This window comes from Pholcus phalangioides, unplaced genomic scaffold (assembly GCF_987345545.1).
Source record: "Pholcus phalangioides strain wild (caught in Gottingen) unplaced genomic scaffold, Ppha-v1.0 ptg000018l_1, whole genome shotgun sequence".
In the NCBI taxonomy this organism is placed as follows: domain Eukaryota; kingdom Metazoa; phylum Arthropoda; class Arachnida; order Araneae; family Pholcidae; genus Pholcus; species Pholcus phalangioides.
This window is the reverse complement of record NW_028301611.1, coordinates 6,901,029-6,915,696: the sequence shown is the minus strand read 5'-3', so window position 1 is coordinate 6,915,696 and position 14,668 is coordinate 6,901,029. Positions and strand designations below refer to the sequence as shown.

At 40.0% G+C, this 14,668-nt stretch overlaps 1 protein-coding gene across 1 annotated transcript in view; it reads right to left on the bottom strand.

Moving 5' to 3' along the window:
- The window catches only part of LOC149071629 (fatty acid synthase-like), a 202,112-nt gene that overhangs the window by 17,102 nt on the left and 170,342 nt on the right, over positions 1 to 14,668 (bottom strand). The window contains exons 17-23 of the mRNA XM_089247904.1: positions 13,925 to 14,076; positions 11,331 to 11,537; positions 9,587 to 9,916; positions 7,227 to 7,346; positions 4,560 to 4,682; positions 1,833 to 2,050; positions 834 to 1,181 (exon numbers count right to left, since the gene is read on the bottom strand). Coding sequence (XP_089104030.1) covers positions 834 to 1,181; positions 1,833 to 2,050; positions 4,560 to 4,682; positions 7,227 to 7,346; positions 9,587 to 9,916; positions 11,331 to 11,537; positions 13,925 to 14,076 — 1,498 coding nt within the window. The remainder of the gene's footprint in view (positions 1 to 833; positions 1,182 to 1,832; positions 2,051 to 4,559; positions 4,683 to 7,226; positions 7,347 to 9,586; positions 9,917 to 11,330; positions 11,538 to 13,924; positions 14,077 to 14,668) is intronic.

Here is a 14,668-nt window from a genome sequence, read left to right as displayed (position 1 = left end):
TTAACTTGCATTTGACAATTTTTTTTTTTGGCGATAATTTGTGATATCCCGATTTTCTATTTCCCGTATTTTTGTGAAGCAAATATAGTCAGTTTAGGTATTTAAGTTCAGATTCTATGTATGTGATTTTATACGTATAAATTTTGTCTCTGAATAAAAGTATGACATGGTCTCGTCCCTCTGAGGGGTAATGGCTGAAATTGCTGATTAGCGATAGAGAGCCTGTGCCTTGTTCGGTTCAGAAGTCAATGTCTCGAGTTAGGCCATCACCTCCTAGAGATAGAAGGCCTACACACGGGTTGCCAAGTTCATCTGTGATGTCATTAAGAGTACCTAACAAGTTTGCCGCATTTTGAACCACAGCATCCTATGTCGTTTTTTCTCATTTTGGCGTAGAATCTTACTGGTTGGCTCACGAATACTGCATTGCGATTGGATGTGGAGCATAGAAATCGCCAATTCTCATCCCGATCATTTCTTTCCCGCGCAACAGCATAGGGAGCACAAGCCTCCTATGCCCCCCCACCTGTGTACGTCTCTGATCCCATCAATATGCGTTAGGATTCAGAGGGGCAGAGCTGATGACAAAATTTTGCTGCCACAAGGAGGGGGGGGGGGTAAAAAATGGCTAAAAATTTGCTTACGTAATACTCGAACAGCCCCTTATCAGTACAAAGAATCTAGACACCCTGCTGCAGAATATATATATATTGTTTTTCAGTGTAAATTTTAAAACTGTCTCAAGTACGGACACTTGACAGTATGTAATAATGAAATTATTAGAAGGCTAGAAATTCCATCAATTCGTAACACTAGCGTCTGTGTTCACTTACCACAGCAGAGTTGAAAATACCCCCCACGGGACCAAGCGACGACGCCAATTGCAATAATTTCCTGGCTTCTTCTTTCTTTCCAACATTCAGCAAAGACAGGGTGATATTGGCACCCATGTTCTTCCACCTCTTTACGTGGAGTTTCTTGAATCCGTTCACGGACCCCTGACGAGATGTTATGACGATGTTAACGGCGCCTTTCAAGATGAGCCACTGTATGAGCTCCATACCGAAACCACCAAGACCACCGACCACAATGTAAACTTTCCGCTTGTAGAAGTAAGTGCATGGCAGTGCGTGCTGTGTCAGTAACTTTGGAACGGCTCCTCGTTCGGGCTCATTTCGCATCTGTGAAATGAGACACAAACGTATATATACAAATACAAAGGCCACAACAGGTAAATTGCTCAACGAGGTGGCTGAAAGAATTATGCCCGTAAACAAAATGGATGCCAAATATAATCAAAATACAGCAAACCCAATATAAAAGCATCACCAAAAAAAAAAAAAAAATATTATATACAGGGTCTTTATAATTAAAGTTGCACTTTGAAATAACCATAAAAGGAAAACTACCGGACAAAATGTTATCCAACTTGCCAATAGTTTACAGGAGGTCATGGGATTCAATTTTCCGCAAGAAATATATAAATAAAATAATAATAAAAAGTTCAAAAACTCTCACCACCAGCGGGGAATGGCGCTGCATGCAATATTGTTAAACGAAATAAGACATGAAGACATCGGTTTAAAATGTTCTTAATCGTTTCTAAAACGTGTTACAAAGCATGTGTGTTCAATATGTGGCGTCCACCCTTTTCTGAAAGCAAGTTAAATCACATTACTGCGTTCTCAACAGTACCTCTTATCATACCGGCAGGAATATGGGCAATATTGCCCAGTTTGGGGGAAACACTGGCGTAGAGGAAAAAATTAAAGTAATGTATTAGATCGCATGCACAAAAGGAATTTTTTTTCACAAACTAGGAGATATTTTACCTTCAGCAAAACTTTTCCCACGTGCTTGCCGCTGGCCATAAATCTGAACGCATCTTCGACCTCGTCACTTGAAAAGACTGCTCTGTCCAGAGGTTGGACGACGCCCCGAGCCATGCCGTCGTACATAAGTTTCTCGACCTTTTCGACATCAGACTTTTTCATCAGTTTCCCCATAAACACACCGGAGAAACTCGATCCCTTCAGAAACATGCCGAGGCCTTTGAGGTGAGGAAAATTGAAACATTTATCATTTATATGTTTATAAAAGAAAAAAATAGAGTAAATTTATCCGGAGGAACAGGAAATTCATAAAAAATAAACATTTTATTTTTTATGAATTTCCTGTTTCCTCCGGATAAATTTACTCTATTTTTAAGTTAGAATAAGATGTTCCATGAGTGTGATAATAGATGCAGGTTTCTGTTCTGTGTGGATCATACGTTACACAGAGTGATTGTAAATTCATGGGACAAATTACATGCAGCATATTCACGGATCACTTGACTAACACGCAGCGCATTTATAGATCTGGTAACAAATGTCATGATTCAGGATCATCGCCAAGTTGTCATATTTTTTAGTAACAATTATGTCCACGTTATCTTCTATGGCAGCGCATGAAGCCTAGAATGAATCGCTTCATGAACTAGTCACGAAGCGATAATCACTTTTCTCCCCTTCAAAATTTATATACACTGCTCATAACAATTAGGGGAGCACATGGTTTTAACAAAATTACGCAAAGATGTATACCGATAAGTAACATAAAATGAATCATCCATAATTTAACGCCTAGCAGGAAACGGAAGAAGAAAACTTCATACGCAAATCAAAGTTCATGACGTCAAAAACCAGAAAAAGGAGATAAGGGCAGAAATCGGGATGTTGCAGAAACGTCTGTTTTACTGCCGTAACTGTGCAATTCGATTGCGCAGTACTTTTTTTGAGACAAGGTGACTTGAGGATGTCTCAACAACGTGATTTACCGGAATCCATGGCATGGCGTGTTATAGGCAGACTGGAATCCGGGCAAACACAACGTAGTGTCGCGGACGCTGTTGGAGTCGCCAGAAGTGCTGTTGCAAGGCTGTGGAATCGATTCCAAGAAACAGGAAATGTTAGACGTCGACCAGGCCAAGGTCGGCCACGCGCCACTACAGCAACTGATGACTGGTATGTACGGTTAACAGCCCGTCGAAACAGAACAGAGAATGCTACGCAGCTGCAAAGACAGTTGCTCTTGGCAACAGGACGAAGGGTGTCCAGCCAAACAGTATGTAATCGGCTTCATGAGGGAGGGCTCTATGCACGTATTCCAATGGTCTGCATTCCGTTGACCCCCACGCCACCGTGCGGCCCGAAGAAGATGGGCTGCTGAACACCGAGATTGGGAGCAACATGATTGGAGCCAAGTGCTGTTTACAGACGAGTCCCGATTCAGTCTGGAGTGTGACACCCGACGTGTTCTGGTATGGAGGGACCGGGGCACTCGAAATAACCCCGCATTCGTTCGTGAAAGGTCACAATACAGACGAGCTGGTTGGATGGTATGGGGTGGAATTAGCATAGGCGGACGTACGGACCTGCATATCATTCGGAATGGCACTTTGACGGCCCGAAGGTATGCAGACGAGATACTGCGACCTCATGTCATCCCTTACGCTGGAGCCCTTGGAGATTCCTTTGTTTTCCAGGATGATAATGCCCGACCGCATAGAGCTCGTCTGGTGGAGAACATGCTTGAAGCTGAAACAATACAGCGTATGGAATGGCCAGCGTGCTCTCCTGACCTGAATCCAATCGAGCGTATTTGGGACATGCTCGGACGACGCATTGCTGCGTGACCAAGGCCGCCTGTTACTGTCCGAGACTTGCAGATTGCACTTCTTGAGGAGTGGAACAGTATTCCCCAAAGTCTGATCGATAACCTCATCGCATCCATGGCAAACAGGTGTGCAGCAGTCTTAGCTGTTCGAGGAGACCACACGCCCTATTAAAACTCATGCATCATGTCTAAACAGTACTTTTTTTATCGTTTACATGTAACCAAATTGTTGCCCTAAATCATCTTTTCATGTTTTTTCCCTATTTTCAAAGAATTAAAGCTTAATTCCAAATTTTTTTACGTCTTTTTTCTGCATTGCGCATTGATACGCGTGTACTATCCATTGTATGCCAATACGTGGCTGTCTCGCACGGTTTTCTTCACTTTTTTGCTTGCTCCACCTAATTGTTTTGAGCAGTGTATATATATTATTAAAAGTTTTTCTAATTTTTTCCCTCCCTCGTCGCACGGAGCTATTCAAATACTACTAAAACAGCCGTTGTATCATATGTCAATTGCGACATACATCGCACGTTGGCGATGAAAAAAAATGGTTTGGAGCCTACCAGACCATCTTACATCAGCTCATCGAACTTTGGCGAAGGGATTTTCTGCCACTTTGTGAATTGGTTTGGCCAAAGCCCAAATGATTTCTCGAAATCGGACTTCGGTCGCGTGAAGTGGAAGGCCTTTTTGCAAATGGGCCGCACTTTGGTAGGCTGTACGGTCAAGTAGTAGCAGATTGGGTGTCTAGATTATATTCCTCTACGTGCCGTCGAAAGGGGGTTGGATAATGTGTAGAACTTATCGTGACATTTCGGTTCGGAATCATGAAGGATTTTATGAATTTTTGGAAAAAAAAAATTAGTTTTTGGATTAAAGAATATTAAATCCATACAAACCAATTTTATTATCTCGAGCCAAATCATATTTTCCAATTTCAATGAATCTGCCTCCTTCAGCAAGACAGCGAGTGCTGGCCTGTAACTTGTCATCAGCGAGAGAATTCAGGATGAGATCGACACCTACAGTGGGAAACAAAAAAAATTCAAAATTTTTTTTTACCCTTAATCCTTTGATTAGCTCAGTAACAGCTTATATACAGGGTGGACAAAAAGTCTGTAGAAACTTTAAAAATTCATAAAAACCGGAAAAATAAATGAAAGAAAAAACGGTTTGCAGGGTTATCATCTCTAGGTCACGGGAATTTTTTTTTAAAACAGGAAAAAAATAATTAAAAAAACAGCCAATATGTAGCGCTGACGTACACAAGTCAAACAAAAAGATTGGCAAATAACGAGCAGAATGCCTCCAAATCATTTATTACAGCAGTATGTGTTCCACATAACCACCACCACCACAGGGGATAAAACAACATTTCAAGCGTGTCACAAATCCAGCAATGGCAGAGTGCAGCAGGTCCACATACACAGTTTACAATGGTGAACTGATTGTGGATTAGGAGCTCAAGTTCTTATAACTGTCTCATTTGCATATTTCCACCGAAGTCGCTTGTACCAGCACCACATATTGGATGTTTTTTAGTTTTCTTTTTCCTGTCTTAAAAACATTCCCGCGGCCAAGCGCTGCCAACCTTGCAAACCGTTTTACATTTCAGTCATTTTTCCGGTTTTTATTCCTTTTTAAAGTTTCTACGGACTTTTTGCCCGCCCTGTATTTACATGCATTTGAAAATCATAGAACGAAATCTCATCATGTAGAGACCCGTAAAAGCAAGATTAAATGAACACGCTCGCTGTGTTAAGAATCAGGAATGTGAAAAATCGACCATCGCCGCTCACTGTTGGCAAGAAGGCCACAAATTCAAATTTCAAGAAGCGAGAGTTTTTCACAAAGTCAAGTCCACAGTTGATCTAGATTTCTACGAAGGCACATATATTCGGGCCTTCAAAAATATACTAGTGAACGATAATAAATCTACACCCCCGATCGCAACACCATGGCTTAAATTCATTTTGAGCGGGAATTACAAGAAAATTCGAATGGACCAATCGGATAGCACTATTCCGCAAAGGTCCAATCAGGACGCTGCATTAGTATCTCACGCAGGCTCACAGCTTCATTCTGACCACGACGTTTGAAGTGAACAGACGTACTTCTTCCGCTGAGCAACCGACAACCCAAATGGGAAACTCGGTCAGCGAAACTAGTGGTTAAATGTTTCCTCTGAAGACGGCACCCATTGGTGTTGAAATGCATTAGGACTTTTATTATTTTTTGTGTATTTGCCTTATTCGTTGGTGTCTTCTAAATATTCTTGGGCAAAGTGGATCAACTCTTCTATCATTTCTTCTTATTGAGTAAATCTATAGTGAATTGCTCCATGCTGGATGAACATGGGTCAACATCATGGGCTTCAGGCAAAGTGATATTCTCAGGTCTTTGGAAATTTCTGAAGGTCCATTGGCTGGAAGTAACGTTTTAATGTTGTTGCATATAAGTTCCTTATTTATGTACTTACATGTGGATCTCAATTGCAGTTCTTCTATGGGCAAGAGACTCCCGGCTGAAAAATCGTAACAGCACCATGACCCGCGAAGTACTCTGGAAGACCCCAAAATTTTCTGGATGCCCATTAACTTCATGTTTTCTGCGACACACTTTCCGGATTAGAAATACCAGTCTACTTATTTACATACCGTATTTTGAAAAATTGTAGCATCACACATCATTATCATGGGCGGAAACTATCATCAGCCTCTGGGACACATGTCCCGGGCTAAAAAAAGATGGCCCGGGCGTAGGTGCCTCATACTCTAATTTGGAAAGTATTTTCCCACTAAATATGAATTTCCATTAATTCCAAAAGTATTTTTCCACTAAATATGAATTTTCATAAATTTGGAAAGTGTTTTTCCATTAAATTTGAATTTCCATTAATTCTGAAAATATTTTTCCACATTAAACGTGAATTTCCATGAATTCTGAAAATATTTTTCCACATTAAACGTGAATTTCCATCAATTCTGGAAGTGTTTTCCCGTTAAATATGAATTTTCATAAATTCCAAAAGTATTTTTCCATTAAACGTGAATTTTCATAAATTCGGAAAGTTTTTTTTTTTCACTAAATTCAATTCTGTAAGCATTTTTTTTATAAATATGAATTTCCATCAATTCTGAAATTATTTTACCATTAAATATTTATTTTCGTTAGTTGTAGAATTATTTAAGCACCATACATGAATTTCCACAAATCCTGGATTTGCTCCCACTAAAAAATAAAATCCCCCCTAAAAATCATATTGTATCCCCCTCCCCGTTGGGAATCAGGGCTCTAGGATCAGTGCCGTCTAAACGCATGGGCCCACCCGGGCCAGGCCCGGGGGCCTCAAGAGAAGAGGGGCCTCACAAAAATCAGATCCCATTGAAATTTTCGAGAATTTGCCATGTAAGGGCCTCAGAAAAATCACTTGGCCCGGGGGCCCATGATGCTCTTAAGACGGCCGTGTCTAGGATCACCGGTTCGCCTGTAAAATGCGGGAAAGGGAATTATGGGTTTGCCCTGTACATGAAATGCAAATTAAAACAGCAAATTTTGGAGCTTACCACGACTTCGCGTGTTTTTCTTTATCATCTGTTCAAAAGACGTATCATGAGAACATCCGATGTTTTCATCTTTGAGCTCAGGGAATAAAGTCTTCAGGTAGTTCTTTTTCTCGTTAGATCCTGGAAAAAGAAGTCAATAAAATTATTTTGAGAGCACGAAACTTGAAGCCAATACTGCTTGAAATGTTTAGCAATAATAAGTTAACCTTTTGATCAATTTTATTTTTCACATATAAATTAGTGTTTCTCAAAAGTGGACAATATCGCCCCACCGGTAGACGATGGAATAATCCAGGGAAGCTGTTAGATTGGTTTCTGCTGCTAAAAACATTATGAAAAAAGTCAGTTGAGTATAAAAAAACCCAAATGTTTCAAGTTTCTACAGGCTCTGCACGCAAACTAAGCACATATTTAGAAAGGAAAGAAAAAATCCTATGAGGTGACACCAATTTTATCAGAATATCTGGATTAAATGGCGAGCTACAAGCGCTGAAAGATGGGCGAAATTCAAATTCGAAATGTAGCCAAAACATTTAATCGCAAAATTCTGTTTTAGGTACAATAGGGCCAGTTTTACCAAAAAAAACTTGTCCATTGCACCAGCTTTCGAGCGAGACTACAGTAAACCATACGGTGTTCTAGCTCAGGAGAAATTTAGCCTCTTGTTTGCAATACGTCACTGAAATCAGCGTTTGTCAAAGTAGACATTTTAATGGATTTTTGGCAACAATTTGATTATTCACTTCGCGTGTTAAGCTCACCATTAAATACAGATATCACATATAGATAGAGGTAATGCCAACTTATAGGACTTTTTCTGCGAAATCAAATTGTCACCAAAATCACCCACGAAAAATCTCGTCAATTCCGAATTTTTGTCGAACATCCAATTCGACAAATGCTAATTTCAGTGATGCATTGCAAACAAAAGGCTGAATTTCCCCTGAGCCAGAACACCGATGTGGTGTGTTGTAGGCTCTTTCGAAAGCTGAGTGCAATGGACAGGTTTTTTTTTGTTGTTATAAATTTGCCCAATATTATATAGACAAGCGTTTGCGAAATTCTCGATTAAAACTTTAGACAATAATTCAATTTTGAAGTTTTGCCAATCTTTCAGTGTTTGTCGCTTGCCATTAAATCCAGATACAGTATTTCAATGAAATTGATGTCACCTTATTGAATCTTTTCAAATATGTGCTTAGTTTGCACGTAGGACTTCCAGAAACTTCACAAACTCTAGTTTTTTTTTCATACTCCACTCATTTTTTCCCATAATCGATTATCCACCATAACTCGGAAACGGTTCGAGATAGGATAGGGCTGGTAGGGCGTTTCATGTTCCACTTGGGCTTGTCTATCACCCTCCTTCCCCTTGTGTTTGTCAGAACAGGTCACGTTCACTCTGTATATTGGTTATTAAAGGGAAATATGAGCCAAAGTGCTCAAAAATGCATATTACCGCTATAAAATATGAAAACTTGGGAAATAAACTGAAGTTGACGCATAATGTGGAAACTTCCCTAATCCTGAATCACCTATATCCCGAGGAGTCCAGTATAGAAAGGTTCTGCTGTGCATTCACGTTCAGTTCCATTAATTTCATTATTTTTGTTAAAATTAATTTGTTCACTTTAATTTAAATATTTTTTGCAGTTGGAAGTCTGCCGTCTGCCACCGGTTGAAAAGGGTAAGGACCAAGGGTAAGAGACTTGGGGGGTTCCGGTCCCCTCCCCCCCAAAATGGGAGAAAATGAATTACCGAATAGAGGGAAAAAAGATGGCTAAATCTATTGTTCTATCATTTCGCCCCCCCCCTCGAACAAAATAGCTGTGGGCCTGGTAAGGACTTTGTGTGGAACCCTGCGTACATTCCTTTCAACATTTTAACAGTCAAATTAATTAATATTAATTAATTAGTCAATTAGTCAATTAATCCTTCATAAAAGCGATTGGTTTTTATTTTCCCCCCCTGAAGGTAGGCTCGTCATTTAGGCTTTTGAAAGTACACTAAAAATGGTATATGTATATAGATACAAATATATATATATATATACATACATACATTGAGTACATGTGCTTTGTCCTCCCCCCCCCCGGAAAAAGTTGAAATAATGACGGCCCTGCCTGAAGGTGTGGGATTCCAAACTTAATTTGGGAAATCAAAAATTTTACCCTTTCCAGCACTTACGTCATAATTTTTTTCAAATCACCATTTTTTTTAAATGTTATTTCAATGCCATTTCTATGGGCCATGAGCAAGTCCAGGAAACATAGAAGAAAATTTGTTTTCGTGAGCTTTTTTGTTTGACATCTCTTAACTAAAGGATAATATATATTCAAAGGATAATATTCATAACTCACCAACTGTGGTGAAGATCTCGCAATTCAAACTTCTCGCTACCCTTATGGCAGCTATGCCAACTCCACCAGCACCCGAATGGATGAGGACAGTTTCCCCTTCAGTCAGCTGTCCTTTCACCACAAGAGCGTAATAGCTCGTAGTGTACACAACTGGAACTGTTGCGGCATCTTCCAGTGTCCAGTGATCAGGCACGTTTATCATCATCATAGGAGGTTGATGAATGGTCGTCGCTATTGTACGGTTGGGACATAGCCCCATTACTCTCCGGCCTTGGGTGTTTATTCCCGAAAATTCCACTCCAATAATGCAAGTGTCGTTTCCAACATCATCTGATAGGAAAAATGATTATAAACATTTATACAAGTATAAATACAACACCACAACAGGCAAAATGCCCAACGAGGTGGCTGAGAGGAAGTAGCCCATAACAAATATGGATGTCGTACATTTCAAAAACACAGCAACCCAATCGATAATACAATTGCAAACACATGATAAAATATTATACAATGCCCATAAAAAATACTTATGGTTGTCTTATTCTAAGTATGGATAGGTTCTCGATTTACCCCAACATGCTTATCGTATTTCTTTTTAAACATGTCAGTTGTGTTAGAATTTACTACCTCCGGCGGTAAGTTATTCCATTTATTAACAACCCTATTAGAGAAAAACTTCCTGCGACACCATAACCTAGAGTTGTCCCTTACCAATCGATACTGGTGTCCCCTTGTAAAAGCAGTCGAATGACAGTGTAACAAAACGGGGGTAACAGACGGGGAAAATAGCCAAATTTTTGGACCGCCGCCTAATTTGAACCCCCTCTTGTTCCTAAAAAATAGGAAGCACATTTTTGATATTTTCAGTTGTATTTGGTCTTGGTATGATTACACATTGTCTTTAGTAGAGCTGTTGATCCTGAGGAAAGTGCTGTTTTGTTATTTACTGTATATTTCGTAAGAATTCCATTGTATTTTTAGTAATAAGCAATTAAAATATATCTTCATGGTAATTTGTAATGAGCTGCTATTTGCAAAATGGTATACGGGTAAAAGGCTTACATCCCGGAAGGGACAGAAGGTTGGGGGGGGGGGTCGCGTCTGGTTTGACAGAGGACAGATGTATACATGACACCTCTAGGCGGATCGCATCTTTCAGTTCCCACAGATTGGATGGACGTTATTTGCGTATCTTTTCTTTGACTTGCATGTCAGCGCCACCTATCGACTGTTTTTTAATTACTTTTTATCCTGTCTTAAAAAAAGTCCAGTGATCTAGCGATGCTAACGCTGCAAACCGTTTTTTATTTCGTTTCTTTTTTTTTTAAATGAATTTTAAAGTTTCTACGGACTTTTTGCCCACCCAGTACGAAAATGGATCTCTCACTTTCCAACATCTCCCTCCCTCCCACTTTCTGGAAATAAGTAGTCTCGCCCTCCGGATCTCAAAGAAATAATACGTACGTACGTACTAATTGAGATCCGTATTTTAAGATGTTTGCTTATGTCCCTAGAGATGAGAAGAAAGCCTTGCGTACTCCTTGAAATGTCTTAGAGATGGTCGCTCACTACTCAGAAACACATATCAGACCATCCCCAAGTTTGTTTGAATAAATAATATGATGGCCATTACGGAGTGAAATCAAGACAGCTATCCACCAAACTTGCTGCTGATGCATCAGCACAGTTCATGATACTCTCAACAGATCTAAATACGAGGATTTAAAACTAAGATAAAACAAACCTCTTGCTAATCCTGAACTGATCTTTCCTGTCGCGTACATGATATCCTTGAAGTTCAGCGCTGAATAAACGACGTGTATAATGCTTTTTTCGCCGTCCGTTCCACCAACCTCTTGCTTATACGGCGATTCGAACCACTTGAACGATGAGAGGTCGCCATACTTCGTGATGTTTATGAAGCTGTGAGGAACGACTGTCTCTGTCAATACTGTGGAAGACGAAAAAAGTATTTGTTTAATATAAAAAGCGTACTGGTTATTTTTCATATAACTGTACATTATACAAGTTTCCCAAGAACTCTGTCCTCGAAATATGGGGGGGGGGGGGGTGAACGCATCAAGAGAAACAACTTTCACGATTGAACCCAACGCAGCAACCCACTTATTCAAGGGATATGTGCATCACTCCACTTCAGAAGTCGCCAAAATATGGCAAACTTGGTCACATCATAAAATGGGATGGAGAATTTCTATACACTGCGTGTGAAAGGGGAAAAAAGTTCTTTATTCCAAACGCAGGCAGTTATAGAGGAAAAAAAATTATTGTCGCTTTTCCTCTGTGTGTGTGTAGGGGGGAGAGGGAAGTAATATCCCCACTCCAACTCTAGGTTAGGGGTTCTTGACCTTTTTAGGCTGCTACCTAATATCAACAACAGCAAGATCATCTTTGCGAGCAATTCCCCGCTCTGATAGTGACAATAGAGCAAAGGTAAATTGGGACTATTTTGTTCTAAGAAATTAATGAAATCAAGTGATGCAATAAATGCATTTGTAACACACTGCAAGTGAATCCGTGCTACCCGTCGAGGAGGGCTTCTGCGACTCATGTTTTGGTTGCGACCAAATGTTCAAGAAACACTGGTTCTTTGTGGATTTGAACGACCCATTCCTCAAGCTCATGTCAATCAAGTTTAGATCATGATCGATAGCTCAGAAGCCTTATCCGTAAATAGATTCGTACCACCTTTCTCGGAAGCACTCGGTCCAGAATGCGAGAGGGCGTGGGTTCGAATCCCCGTAGGGGCAGAGATGATTTTTTATTTTATTTCCAAATATCAGTATCTCTACATAAGACACAGCCAATTTTCTATATACCTTCTCTGTGAATTCACTTTGGGTCGGGACCCACAGCGCAAGAGTCCTTGGATATCAGTGGATTTCAACGATCGATCTCGCAAGATCTTGCGACTTGGGCCGTTACCTATAGGTTATAAGAACCCTTCTCCCTCTTTAGGACGTTTTTTTTTTAAAACAAAAGTGAACCTAGAAGAGTTGATCCACTTTGCCCAAGAATATTGAGAAGACACCAACGAATAAGGCAAACACACAAAAAATAATAAAAGTCCTAATGCATTTCAACACCAATGGGTGCCGTCTTCAGAGGAAAAATTTAACCACTAGTCTCGCTGACCGAGTTTCCCACTTGGGTTGAATACCAAATTTTCACGCTCGGTTGCTCAGCGGAAGAAGTGAGATACTAATGCAGCGTCCTGATTGGACATTTGCGGAATAGTGCTATCCGATTGGTCCACTCGAATTTTCTTGTAATTTCCACTCGAAATGAATTTAAGCCCCCGATCGCAACACCATGGCTTAAATTCATTTCGAGTGGAAATTACAAGAAAATTCGAATGGACCAATCGGATAGCACTATTCAGCAAATGTCCAATCAGGACGCTGCATTAGTATCTCACGCAGGCTCACAGCTTCATTCTGACCACGACGTTTGAAGTGAACAGACGTACTTCTTCCGCTGAGCAACCGAGCGTGAAGATTTGGTATTCAACCCAAGTGGGAAACTCGGTCAGCGAGACTAGTGGTTAAATTTTTCCTCTGAAGACGGCACCCATTGGTGTTGAAATGCATTAGGACTTTTATTATTTTTTGTGTATTTGCCTTATTCGTTGGTGTCTTCTCAAAAGTGAACCTGTTCGCAGTTTTATTGGACCAGTGGATGAACATGGTGGGTTTCAAATACACCTCCCAACCCCGTGCAGCTACTTTACTAATCCAGGTTTATTTTTTACTTATCCACGGTTGAGTTTGCGAGTGACAATTATGGATGGAAATAGGTAGTGCTGATTGAATAAAACTGATTCCCTGTGTGTATGTTCTCTGTATAAATCTACTATTTTAGACAGATAGTCGCCAAGTTTTGCATGTGTACTAAACAGGACTCGGATTGAACGATAGGCTACTTCAAAAGTTCGTCAGAGCAATTCAGATGCGCGGATTAGGCGAAAAACTGCCTTGTATACCACAACAAATAATACAAATTTTGTAGTATTCGAGAACCCCGCAAAAAAATTATGTCCATGCAAATAATGTAAGCACCGTGAGCAAAGGGTGGTGGCCTTATAGGTTTTTTTTTTCTGTTGCATTACACTGTAAATCGAAAATAAAATATTTACTGAAAAAGTATTGCAAGTTTTTTTTGAATATGTTACCAAGATATTGTTTTCGCCATTGTAGTCATTATCTCCGTTAGATCTTTTTTTCTTCTTCTTCTAACTGTCATTTTTCACCTGGCCCCCCTATAATTTCTTCCCCCACTGCATGTGTATGTCAGAATGTGTCAATCAAATGCGTTACTTACCATTGTCTATAGAAGTGTGCCTGAATGATCCCCAGGCATTGTTATAAACATTGAAAACGAGGTCTTTTTTCAAGACATCCTCATAAAATGGATCCCCGACATCAAACGCTGGGAGTCTCTTTCCTGAATTGTCCGCTATTGTGAATACGCACCTGGAATAACGTGAAACTGGTTACATATCACAGTATCCGCACATATAAATAGAATATCGGAAAAATTCAAGAAGGAAACAACATCAAAGGAATGAGGAACTAAAATCAAGTATGCGGTCCAGGGTGTCCCAGAACTCCTGAGAGAGGTGACAGTACAAGTTAAGACAGACAATTTATTTGCAGTGGAATGTGTATAGTCGCTAAACATTCATATTTTCCGTGCATGCTAACATAGAATTTAACCTGCTTAGGATCCCGGGCGTAATATTACGTCCAACCACTCGTGGAATAAATTCAAATAAGTTCTCTGCGTTTTCTTTCCTCTCTATCTTCACCATCACAAAGTTTTATAGCTACCATATTATCTATGGGGGGAGAGAGAGAGAGACAGAAGTTGCTTTTTCTCTTTTCTTTCTTTCTTTATAATCTATCTTTTTACTATATAAATGCAGGAGCTAGAGAAAGCACGTAGGGTGAGGGTGACAAGAGGACTCTAGAAAAAAACTCTTCAGAGGCCGTCTATCTCTAGGAGGTGCTGGAACACTACTGCTGCTTATTCATAGGTTATTAATTTTCTGTAAGTCATTGTTAT